Source organism: Molossus molossus, unplaced genomic scaffold (assembly GCF_014108415.1).
Source record: "Molossus molossus isolate mMolMol1 unplaced genomic scaffold, mMolMol1.p scaffold_m16_p_9, whole genome shotgun sequence".
Lineage (NCBI taxonomy): Eukaryota > Metazoa > Chordata > Mammalia > Chiroptera > Molossidae > Molossus > Molossus molossus.
Window position 1 is genome coordinate 31,228,015 of NW_023425403.1, and position 12,805 is coordinate 31,240,819.

Below are 12,805 nucleotides of genomic sequence, written 5' to 3' on the forward strand. Positions count from 1 at the left end.
AAGGAGCACACATAGGTGACCCCATGCAGGCCTCACCTTTGCAGCCTCCCTTTCTGGGCAGACCTGGCTGGAGAAGTCCCTGCCTGCAATCTTCAGTGTCACTAAAGCTTCGCTGTTCCCCTTTTAATCATCAAAATATGTGCCATTTAGAAAATTTACAAGCTATAGAAAAATGTAGAGAAACAGAAAAATCACTATTAATTCTTCTACCCAAAGCGAATTCACATTTTGCCATATTTCCTTCCAGTATTTTTACTATATCCTTTGTTATTTATATGCATTACTCTGCAAATGCATATGGTCTACTGAACATTGATTGCCATTGTGAGCCTAAGGGTGTTGTTATATTGATTAAATGTTATTGTCTCTTCCCAGGTCCCCTTTTGTCATCTGCTGCACATTTAGAAGACTATGATGGGTATGAATGTGAAAATTTGGAGTTCTCCGATAACTTGTTGCTTCTGCCTGGAAGACTGTCCTTTAGAAGTTGGAAAAGTGCTCCACGTGGTGATTGATTCCAAGAGACAACACAAATTGTAGAAAGAAATGGATGAAGACAGCTCAGGGGGCCCCCATCACATGCTTCCTGTCGTCTAGTCCAGGGCAAGCCCTTCTGTGGGGCCCTGACGTTCTGGGATGTCGCCAGTTCTGGACGCATGGCTGATACCTGAATGATGATGGTGCGCCGGGGGCTGCTTGCGTGGATCTCTCGGGTGGTGATTTTGCTTGTGCTTCTCTGCTGTGCCATCTCCGTCCTCTACATGCTGGCTTGCACTCCCAAAGGCAATGAGGAGCAGTTGGGGCTGCCCAGGGCCAACAGCCCCACAGGGAAAGAAGGGTACCAGGCTGTTCTGCAGGAGTGGGAGGAGCAGCACCGCAACTACATCAGCAGCCTCAAGAGGCAGATTGCACAGCTCAAGGAGGAGCTGCAGGAGAGGAGCGAGCAGCTGAAGAATGCCCAGTACCATGCCAGCGATGCCGCGGTCCTGGGCCCTGACCAGGGTGCCCCTGAGAAAGCCCAGGCTGACCTGCTGGCCTTCCTGCACTCGCAGGTGGACAAGGCGGAGGTGCATGCTGGTGTCAAGCTGGCCACCGAGTATGCCGCAGTGCCTTTTGATAGTTTCACCCTGCAGAAGGTGTACCAGCTGGAGATGGGCCTGACCCGCCACCCGGAGGAGAAACCCGTGCGGAAAGACAAGCGGGATGAGTTGGTAGAAGCGATCGAATCAGCCCTGGAGACCCTCAACAGCCCTGCGGAGAGCAGCCCAAATCAACATTCTTACACCACCTCGGATTTCATTGAAGGTTGGCAAGTTTTCGGATTGGGGTAGAAAATAGAAAAAAAGGCGTCTGGGTCCAGGCACCCAGGCAGGTCACAGCTGCAGAAGGCTGGCAGTTGGCTCTGGGGATGGCTGGTAGAAAGTTTTATGTGAGTGACAGACCCCAAAGGTATATAGTATGGTTTTCATTTTTCAGAAACATCTGTTTCCACTTACTTTCTCATGGAAACCACAGCCACGGAGTGGACAGATTCATTGTTCCTTGGCAGAAGAAAGTGGAACTTCTTGCTTTCATTTTGGAAAAAAAGAAATAAAATAAAACAAAATGTAAACATAGAACTTTGAAACCCAAGAGGAGTGTGATAGGCAGTTTTAATTGATTCCTGCTCTCAGACACTTCTTTCCCAGAGCCTGGGCCTGGCTGTCAGGCCCGTAGACCGAAGGATGGTAAACGTGTGTTATATAGCACTTCTACTGGCAACACGCAGTTCTAGGGACTTCACACTCACTAATTTACTTTTTCCTCATAATGAACGACTCCGTTAGCGGATAAGGAAATAGAGGTTCAAATTAAGTAAATTACCGAAGGTTACTGAGCAGGTGACAGAGCCAGTGTTCGAACTTGGGAAGTCTGGTTCCACAGCCCAGCCCTTAACCACTAAGTTATATTGTATAAGGAGCACATGGAAGCTAGTGAGATGAATGAGCTATTTTTTTTTTTTATAGGCACAGAATAACCTAGTATTAATTTGTACGTGATTGTGTCTGACTTAAGAAGAAAGCCGCTTGTCTAGTTTCTGGGAAGACTCATTAGTATCTTCTTCCCTCTCAATTTTTCCATTGTTACTGGTTTTACATCAGCTAATAATTTGGGAGAGGAAGTGCCTTTGACGGCATCTCGCTCTTTCCCGTTTTTTGATAGAATCCCATCCAACTTCCCAGGCATGTGGCTGTGTCCACATTACCCCTCCCTACTATGGTTCTGAACTGCCATCTTGTCAGCCTACAGGCAATATGGACTCTCTTTAGTTGCAGCAAAAACTCTCCCACTGCTACTTATGCCTGTTTTCTTTGGACATTTTCCTGTCTTATGATTTCCCCCCCACTTTATGTGAGCCATAAATTCATGCAATTTTGCTATAGTATCATTTTTTATATACCTAAAGCCAGGTAAAGAACTTTTTTACAAGACCAAGCTTTTGGTGTCAGGACTTTTATTTTTTTACTCACTTATATGTGGTATTAAAAATGCATAGCACACTTGGCAGCTACAAGTAAGTATAAGCTCATGGTGAGCCCTCAGAGTCTGAAATATCGTGAGTATGCAGCATCCAATTTTACAGTGTTTTAGAGTTTATGGAACATTTCCACATATATTATCTTACTAGCTGATCCCCAGGGAAATTATTAACCATCCTTCAAAAGTGAATCCTGGTTGCCACCGGCCCTGGTTGTGCACTGCCCATGTACAAAGCAATTTCAAAAGAACTTGATTACAAATCAGTGCCTACAATTTGGAGTACGTTTGCCCTTGTGATTTTTTAATCTACATTCATATTTCAAATCTCCATCTGCTTTTCTGATACAGTGTCTTAATACATAAGGACTCTGGTTCTCGATCAGCAGTGACACAGGCCTCTGTGTCCTGAGTTTAGGTGCCCTGAGAGGTGGCGGACTCTCTCCCAGAGGCAATGTAACCATAGCTGCGCAGTGTTGGTTTCATGTGTGGCACACATGGCCTGGGTTTTAGAGCAGATCGGTCCACACGTGCCTGCCACATGTGGTGGGAGTCTAGTCAGCGGTTTTCATAGGGTGAATGAATCGCAGAAGCACTTTAAATATACAGGAGTCGGGAAAAGTAGGTCTATAGCTATGAATATACGAAATACAGAGTTTATTCTTCTATTCTTATTCATTAATTCTTGTATTATTTTCCATACAAACAGCTATAAACCCACTTTTGCCAGCCCTGTGTTGATCCATGTTTCACTGTCATAAGAAGCACAGTTTATTTCACTTTCCCACCCTTCTCACAGAAGATTGTGGAGGCCATGCTTTATATCCTCGGAAATGGGGTGGCGGGAAAGAAGCCACTAGCAGAGGAAGTTGTAGGAAGGTAGAGGTAAATTCAGCATAAGGAGTCATTTTCAAATAGTGATGTTTTAGAACAAAGTAGGACTCCTGGGACTACAAGAATGAACTGATGGCTTCTTGGCCAGATGGCTGTATTTCTCAATTCTAGCCTCAGAGAGGCAAGTGGACTGAATTACATTTGAGGACCTTGTCAATCCCGATTTCACGATTCTCTGATCTACACCCAGTTAAGGAGAAAGAAGGGACTGGAAAAGCTCTGATTTGAAATCTGTGTTCTATAATGAGTTAGAGCAAGTGATGGGACTTTATGAGGGTGAAGTATATCTTTAAAATAACTTATTTGGGTTTCTAAACATAACCTTAGAGAGATTGATTTTGGGTTTGGGGAGTTGTTAGTAGTCCAAAACTTGGAGCAATGTATTTTTTTCATTTATTTATTTATTTATTTTATTTTTTAATTAATTTATTTTTGTTACAGATGTTTCTCTTTTTTCCCCCACTGATTCCCCCTCCCTTTCCCCACTCCCCCACCCTCCCCGCCCTGTCCCCAGCTTTGTTGTCCATGTCCATTGTTCATGCATACATGCATATAAGTTCTGTGGTTTATCTCTCCCCCACCACTCCCTCTTCTGGGGATTGTCAGTCTGTACCCCACTTCCACATCTCTGGGACTACCCATTACTCAGACTGTTATGTTCATTATATTCCACAAATAAGTGAGATCATATGATACTTGTCTTTCTCTGTTTGGCTTGTTTCGCTTAGGATAATACTTTTCAGGTCCCTCCATGTCATCTCAAAGGATAAGAGATCTTTCTTTCTTACAGCTGCATAGTACTCCATTGTGTATATGTACCACAGCTTTGTTATCCATTCATCTACTGATGGACATTAGGGCTGTTTCCAGATCTTAGTGATTGTAAATAGTGCTGCTATGAACATGGGGGTACATATATTCTTTCTGATTGGTGTTTTAGGCTTCTTAGGGTATATTCCTAGAAGTGGGTGAGATCACTGGGTCAAATGGCAGTTCAATTTATAATTGTTTGAGGTAACCATATTGTTTTCCATAGTGGCTGTACCAGTCTGCATTCCACCAACAGTGTACCAGAGTCCCCTTTTCTCCACACCCTCGTCAACACTTGTTGTTTGATGATTTGTTGATGGCGGCCATTCTGACAGGTGTGAGGTGATACCTCATTGTTGTTTTAATTTGCATCTCTCTGATAATTAGTGATGTTGAGCATTTCTTTATATGTTTCTTAGCCATTTGAATGTCCTGTTTGGAGAGGTGTCTATTTAGTTCCTCTACCCATTTTTTAATTGGGTTCTTTGTCTTCTTTTTGTTTAGTTGTATGAGCACTTTATATATATTGGAAATTAAGCCTTTATCTGATATATCATTGGTAGTTATGCTCTCCCATACAGTGGGTTGCCTTTTCATTTTGATGACTGTATCTTTTGCTGTGCAGAAGCTTTTGAGTTTGATGTAGTCCCATGTGTTCATTTTTTTTTCTTTGTTTCTGTTGCCTTAGGTGATGTATCAGTGAAAATTTTGCTGTGTATGATGTCTGAAATTTTGTTGCCTAGAGTTTCTTCTAGGATTTTTATGGATTCATGAGTCACATTTCAGTCTTTTATTTATTTTGAGTTTATTCTTGTGTAGGGTATAAGTTGATGGTCTAGTTTCATTTTTTTGCATGTAGCTGTCCAATTTTCCCAACACCATTTATTAAAGAGGCTGTCTTTACTCCACTGTATGCTCTTGCCACCTTTGTCTAATATTAATTGAGCAAATTGTCTTGGGTCCTTTTCTGTTTTCTCTGTTCTGTTCCATTGATCTATCTGCCTGTTCTTGTGCCAGTACCATGCTGTTTTGATTACAGTGGCATCGTAGTATAGCCTGAGATCTGGTAATGTGATCCCTCCAACTTTGTTCTTCCTTTTCAAGATTTCTGTGGCTATTTGAGGTCTTTTTTGGTTCCATATGAACTTTTGAAGTATTTGTTCTAATTCTGTGAAGTATACCATTGGTATTTTGATGGGGATTGTGTTGAATCTAAAGATTGCTTTGGGTAATATGGACATTTTAATGATGTTACTTCTTCCAATCCATGAACAGGGTATGTGCTTCCACGGTTTTATATCTTCCTCTATTTCTTTTTTCAATGACCTGTAGTTTTCTGCGAATAGGTCCTTTACTTCTTTGGTTAAGTTTATTCCTAAGTATCTTAATTTTTTTGCCGCAATGGTAAATGGGATTGTTTTTTTAGTTTCCTTTTGTGAGTTCATCATTGGTGTATAAGAATGCCGTCAGTTTCTTGATGTTAATTTTGTATCCTGCTACTTTGCCAAATTTATTTATTAAGCCTAGTAAATTTTTGATGGAGTCTTTGGGGTTTTCTATGTTTAGTATCATGTCATCTGTGAATAATGACAGTTTCACTTTCTCCTTTTCAATTTGGATCCCTTTTATTTTTTCTTCCTGTCTGATTGCTATGGCTACGGCTTCTAGTACTATGTTAAAAAAGAGTGGTGAAAGTGCGCACCTTGTCTTGTTCTTGTTCTTAAGGGAAATGTTGGCTATAGGTCTTTCATATATAGCCTTTATTATGTCGAGATATGATCCCTCTATTCCCACATTGCTGAGCGTTTTTATCAGAAATAGATGCTGGATTTTGTCAAATGCTTTCTCAGCATCTATTAATATGATCGTACGATTTTTATCTTTCATTTTGTTTATGTGGTATATCACATTTATTGATTTGTGAATATTGTACCAGCCTTGCATCCCTTGAATCCCACTTGGTCATGGTGAATAATTTTTTTGATGTATTGCTGGATTCGATTTGCTAGTATTTTGTTCAGGATTTTGGCATCTATGTTCATCAGGGATATTGGCCTGTAGTTTTATTTCTTTGTAATGTCTTTTTCTGGTTTTGGAATTAGAATTACGCTGGCCTCATAAAACGGGTTCAGAAGTCATTCTTGTTCTTGAATTTTTTGAAATAGTTTGAGGAGAGTGGGTATTAGTTCTTCTTTGAATGTTTGGTAAAATTCCCCCATGAAGCTGTCCGGGCCTGGGCTTTTGTTTGCTGGGAGAGTCTTGATTACATCTTCAATTTCCTTAGTTGTTATTGGCCTGTTCAAGTTTTTTATCTCTTCCCAGTTCACTTTTGGGAGACTATGTGTTTCTAGAAATTTGTCTATTTTGCTTAGATTGTCGAATTTGTTGCCGTATAATTGTTCATAATATTTGTTAACAATCCTTTGTATTTCTGTGGTGTCAGTTATTATTTCTCCTCTTTTATTTTTGATTTGGTGTATTTGGGTACTCTCTCTTTGTTTCCTGGTGAGTCTAACTAAGGGTCCATCAATCTTGTTTATCTTTTCAAAGAACCAATTCATTGTTTCATTGGTTCTTTGAATTGCTTTTTTGGTCTCCATGTCATTTATTTCTGCTCTGATCTTTACTATTTCCTTCCTTCTACTTGCTCTGGGGGTTTCTTTTTGTTTGCTTTCTAGTTCTCAAGTTGTGAGGTTAAATAGTCTATTAGAAATTTTTCTTGCTTCTTGAGGTAGGCCTGTAGTGCTATTAAGTTCCCTCTCAGAACTGCTTTTGCTGCATCCCATAGATTTTGTGTTGTTGTGTGTTCATTTTCATTGGTTTCCAGGAAGTTTTTAATTTCTTCCTTGATTTCCATGGTAACCCATTCATTACTCAATAAAATGCTATTTAGCCTCCATGTTTTCAAATGTCTTTGCATGTTCTTGTTGCAATTGATTTATAGTTGCATTCCATTGTGATCTGAGAAGATGCTTGATATGATTTCAATCTTCTTAAACTTGTAGAGACTTAGTTTGTGCCCTGACATGTGGTCTGTCTTTGAGAATGTCTCATGTGCAGTTGAGAAGAATGTGAATTCTGCAGTTTTGAGATGTCATTCTTTGTAGATATGTATTAAATCCATTTGATCTGGCACTTCATTTAGAGTCTGTGTTTCCTTGTTAATTTTTCATCTAGAAGATCTATCCAGTGATGTCAGCCGGGTATTGAAGTCCCCTGCTATTATTGTATTGCTGTCAATTTCTCCTTTGAAGTCCTCCAGAAGATTTTAAATATATGTTGGTGCTCCTGTATTGGGTGCATATATGTTTACCAAGGTTATATCTTCCTGTTGGATAGATCCTTTCAATATTATGCAGTGGCCTTCTTTGTGCAATCTACTTTATCAGATATGAGTATTGCTACCCCAGCTTTTTTTTTTCCTTTCAGTTTGCTTGAAATCCTTTTTTTCCATCCCTTCACTTTCAACCTATGTGAGTCTTATGTTGTGAGGTGGCTCTCTTGTAAACAACATATATGTGAGTCATGCTTTCTTACCCAGTTGGCTACTCTGTGTCTTTTTATCGGAGTATTCAAACCATTCACATTTAAGGTGATAACTGATATGTACTTATTTATTGCCATTTTTGTTTAGTGTGGTTCCATTTTTCTTCCTATTTCTTCTACTAATTACAGCAGTCCTTTTAGCATATCATGCAGTGCTGGTTTGGTGTTAATATATTCCCTTAGCCTTCTTCTTTTTTTTTTTTTGTCTGGGAAGCTCTTTATTTCATCTTCTATTTTGAATGATAGCCTTGCTGGGTAGAGTAGTCCTGGATTCAGATCCTTGTGTTTCATGACCTTGATTACTTCATGCCACTCCCTTCTAGCCTATAGTGTTTCTGTTGAGAAGTCAGCTGAGTACCTTATGGGGCTTCTTTTGTAGGTAATCTGTTGCTTATCTCTTGCTACCTTTAGGATTCTCTCTTTATCTTAAATTTTTGGCGTTTTAATTACTATGTGTCTTGGTGTGGGCCTGTTTGAGTTCTTACTTGAGGCTCTCTGTGCTTCTTGAACTTGAATACCTTCTTCCTGCACCAGGTTAGGAAAGTTTTCTGTCACTATTTCTTCAAATGTATTCTCTAACCCTTGCCCATTTTCTTCTTCTTCAGGAACTCCTATGATTTGAATGTTAGTACATTTCCAGTTGTCCCACAGTACTCTTAAGCTATCTTCCTGTTTTTTTTTGTTTTTGTTTTTTTATCCTCACTCAAGGACATTTTTTGATATTTTGTTCAGATAGAGTAGGAGGGAGAGAGAGAGAGAAACATCGATGTGAAAGGGACGCATCGAGTGGTCGCCACCCACATGACCCAACCAGGGCTGGGGATAAACTGAAACCGAGGTACATACCCTTAGCAGGAACTGAACCCGGGTCTCTGTGGACCGCAGGCGAATGCTCTAACAGCTGAGCTAAACCAGCCAGGGCTATCCTCCTGTTTTTAATTGTTTTTTTCCTTTTGGTTTTCTGATTGGTTGATTCTTTTCTACCCTCTCTTATAATTCACTGATGTGGTCCTCAGCTTCTTCTACTCTGCTGGTTAGTCCTTCCAATGTGTTCTGAATTTCCGCTCTGTCATTCTTCATTTCCACTTGGTTGGTTTTCAGTGTTTCCATATCTTTACTCATGGTGCTGATGTCCTTACCCATGCTTGTTGAGCTTCCTCAAGATCATAGCTCTGAACTCTACCTGATAATTTGCTTAGCTGCATTTCATTGATCTCATTTTCGATAGAGTTCTCTTGTTCTTTCATTTGGGATTTGTTTCTTTGTTTCACCATTTTGGCTGTCTCAGTGGGTTTTGGAGCCTGCCAAATTTTTGCTGTGGGTGTTGGTGTTCTGCTGTTTTTGGCTCCCTCTACTGGATTTCGATGAGCCTGGGTGGGCCCACGTTAAACACCACTGTCAAGTCTTACTTTCCTGGGTAGATTTGCAAACCAGGAAAGGTTCAGTTATCCTCCAGCTTTTTCCTGCAGGCTAGTAGTCTCAGTTACTCAGTGCCTTGGAATGTAGCCCTGGTGTTTTGCATAAGAGGATTTCCAGAGGGTGTGATAGATGCTGGTTGTTAATGAGCCTCAATTTGCACTTCTTTGCCTCACCTGGGAAAGGCTGAATCTCTGAGGAGGGGGGCGCTGCTGCTTTTCCCTACAGCTCTGGGAAGGAGCACACTGTCCACTGTCCTTTGTGGCTGCAACTCAGCAAAAACTCTGAGTGTTCTTCAAATCCCGGATGTCCCCAAAGAGTTTCAGCCCAGTCTGCCCTCCCTCTGCCATAGCCCCCAGGTAAGTGGCTGTGGTTATTTTAGTGCTCTGTCCTGACTCTCTGCTCTGTGGAGCGGGCTTGGTCTTTATTTCCCTAGGGTGCTGCTCACAGCTAAGACTGCTGCTGTCCGTGGGCTCCCAGCCTGCCACTCTCTCGCACCTCTGCAGATCCTACCAGTGTCCCTGGTTACGTGGTCCTGTCCTGCTGCTTTACTGTTGCTTTCTTCTGAGGATTTGTCTTTATTTTAGTTGTAATTCTCCTTTGGACCTGGGAGATTGTCTGTTTAGTTTTCATTTACTCTTCCTCCATTTTCACATCCTCTACACCTATCTTGTGTGCAGCTGAGTCGCACGGGCCTTTTCTGGTGCCCCCGCACCCTGCAGGTCCCGTGGATAACTGGATCACATAATCCCTTTGGGGACCTGGCTCTATGCCTATGTTATGGGCTATTGGGTCACACAGGCCTCTCTGGTGCTTCAGCACCCCACAGGTCCATGGGTAACTGGATCACACAGTCCCTGCTGGGTCGCACAGGCCTCTCTGGTGCCCCTGCACCCTGCAGGTCTTGTGGGCAGGCAGCTGGATTTCACTAGTCCCTCTCGGGCTCCAGCTTCCCACCGCTCTTGTGAGCTGCTGGACTGCACAGGCCTCTGTGGAGCCCCAAGTCCTGCCGCTGGTGGTGCAAGGAGAAGCCCCCGAGGGGCAGCTTACTGCGGTAGCTGGCTGCTCTGTCCACAGCACAGGAACCTTCTGCTTTGGGTCTCTGCACTGCTTGGGTTTGGTCGTCCACCTTCATGTGCACTCACACACTCTCACACATTTGCTCACTTTCTCACACACTCACCCTCCCTCCGGTCCTGCCTGCCTCCATCTTCTCGCCTTATGCCACTTGGAGCAATTTCGAAGTCCTTGGGAAGATTTTAGGTTACCAGCAGCACGTTCCTGACTCTCAGAGCTCTTAACAGAGGTGGCGGATTTGCTGAACCCTGAACTAGTACAATAAATGTGAGGATCCTTTGTGTTTGAGGAAATAATAATAAAAGCCCCTGGAATGTTTCCAGATGATAATAGTTACATAACATGAACACTAACTGTGAGGCAGGTGGCATGATGACATGAGCGTGAGAAACTGTATGACTTTGACCAACACCCTTAAGCTCCTCGAGACTCGGTTTCTTCATCTGTCAATGGGAGGCTGGACTTGGATGCTCTCCCAGGCCCTACCCAGCCCCAAACTTCTGCAAAATATCAAACACTGCTCTGACTTCTTTCCTTCGTAGCTTTCCCAAGCGGCCACTCCTGAGGGATGTTCTGCCACCCACTCTGCTGGTTGACCGAGGACACCCTACCTACCCTTTGGGATCTTCTTCTATAAAAGGAGGAGTTCAGATTTATAGTCTGGTCTGACCAAGGCCACTTCTACAATTCTGTGAAGCTTGGGGAGGGAGAATACCACCTTAATGGCTATCTAATTTATTATCTATATTGATTTAATTCTATGGATCTCTAAAACACAGAGGGAACATTTGCTTCCTTTTCCCCTTTCCCCAGATGTTTCGTTGGCACTGATTTTTATGTTGGAGTCTCGCACAAAATGTTTAAAACCATCTGGGAAAAGAAGTTAAAGTAGAAAAACATGTTCAGATCCTGTGCCTTAGGATGCCTGACTGTTTATCTCCTCAAGTCAACAGAAACTCCTTCTTTATGTTTGTGGTTTAGTTATTCCTTCAGTGTGGGATATACAGACTCTGAGCGGCACAACTTTTGGCTTCAATTGTATATTTTTAAACAGAGCTCTTGGACATACATTTGATGTCATTCCATAAAACAGTTTAGCTTTCTGGATCATTCCCCTTTTACAATCCAAACATCTGATGATGTGAATCCTACGTGAGGTATTTGTGATGGCTGTCTCCAGGGGCTGGCGCTGCCCTCACCAGGCTGTGCAGCCTACCTTCCTGCAGCTCTTGCAGGGTTAGTGGTGGCAAGAGAGGGTCAGATACGAGAAGACTTGATTTTGGGGCAAGATGGAGCCAAGCCATGACCCCAAGAAGCTGAAGGTTTTGAGGGCACCCTCTGATATGTTGTAATACAGGGGATATAGAAATAGGCATAGAAACTTCGTAGCTGCCTGCACAGTACCTGACCTCCTGTGCTCTACAACCAAGCCCCTATGCTTTCCGGGCAGCTCAGGCAAGGGGTGAAGAGGCTGAGTCTTTGACTCCCGTTGTTTCTGTTTCATCGTAACCTCTAAGGGACACCCTGTGACCACTTGGCTAAAGCTTTTTTAGACAAATCCAGTCCCAGGTCCTGAGCGTTTGGGGAACAAGGTGCTTGGGACTGTGAAGACAGGAAGAAAATGGCCCTCCCCTCAGTGTGCTTTTCAGTGATCTGCTTCTTTGTCAGCAACTTTGGGGCTCAAGGTAGAAATGGTTAGGCAGGCGTTCAGATGCATTTCTGGGCATGTGACAATCTCGGTGCAGAAGGACAGGGAGAACGGGGATTCTGCGTGGTGGTTGGGCCTAGCCTGTGTTTGGAAGAGAACGTGGTGTGGGGAGACTAGCCGGCAGGCAGGCCAGCAAGAGGACTTCAGGTCCTGAGTTGGGCCTCAGTTCTCAGCCAGAATCTCCAGGGGAGGGAGGGTGTTAGAACTCAGGATGCCCTTCTGAGCATCCTCAGGTCACCATGCGCTGGGCCCACCACATTGGTGGCCTGGCTGCTACTAGCTTCCTCTGTCACCTCACCCTGTTTCCTCTAGTCCACTTTCCCCCACAAATCTCCTCATTTGTTTCTAATGCTTTAAGTTCCTTTAAGGGGGGAGAGATGCTTGCTATTCTGAAATCAGAGATCAGAGGCTTAAATGTAAATACATGGTTTGAGGCTGTGCTTTTTAGGGGGATTCTTCCTGTGGTGATGGAGAGACAGTGAGTTGCCCAAACTTGGATTTCTGCCGGTGGCAAGAACAGCCCTCCACTAGTGAGCAGAAGAAATTCTAGATAATTTCTGAACAAAGGACCCTACATTTTCATTTTCACTGAGCCCTGCCATCTAGGTCCTACCTCCAAGGTTGAGACCCAGGAAGGAAAGTAAAGAAAGAAGAAGGTAGAGTTAGAAGGTTAACTGTGTAGCGCTGACGCCGGCATTGAGCATCAGCTCCGGCGACCTTCCCTGGGCTGGGACGGATGGAACCTGAGTCTGATGTACATCCTGTGTGTACAGAGTGTTTGGTTGCAAGACTGCAGAAGCCAGCAAGTCAGACTTTGTTTTATGATGATGTTGTCAT

General features: G+C 43.0%; 1 protein-coding gene across 1 annotated transcript in view; it reads left to right on the forward strand.

Moving 5' to 3' along the window:
- LOC118622545 (chondroitin sulfate N-acetylgalactosaminyltransferase 1) overlaps positions 1-12,805 on the forward strand; it is a 227,385-nt gene that overhangs the window by 133,931 nt on the left and 80,649 nt on the right. The window contains exon 4 of the mRNA XM_036249924.1: positions 376-1,305. Coding sequence (XP_036105817.1) covers positions 672-1,305 — 634 coding nt within the window. The 5' untranslated portion in view covers positions 376-671. The remainder of the gene's footprint in view (positions 1-375; positions 1,306-12,805) is intronic.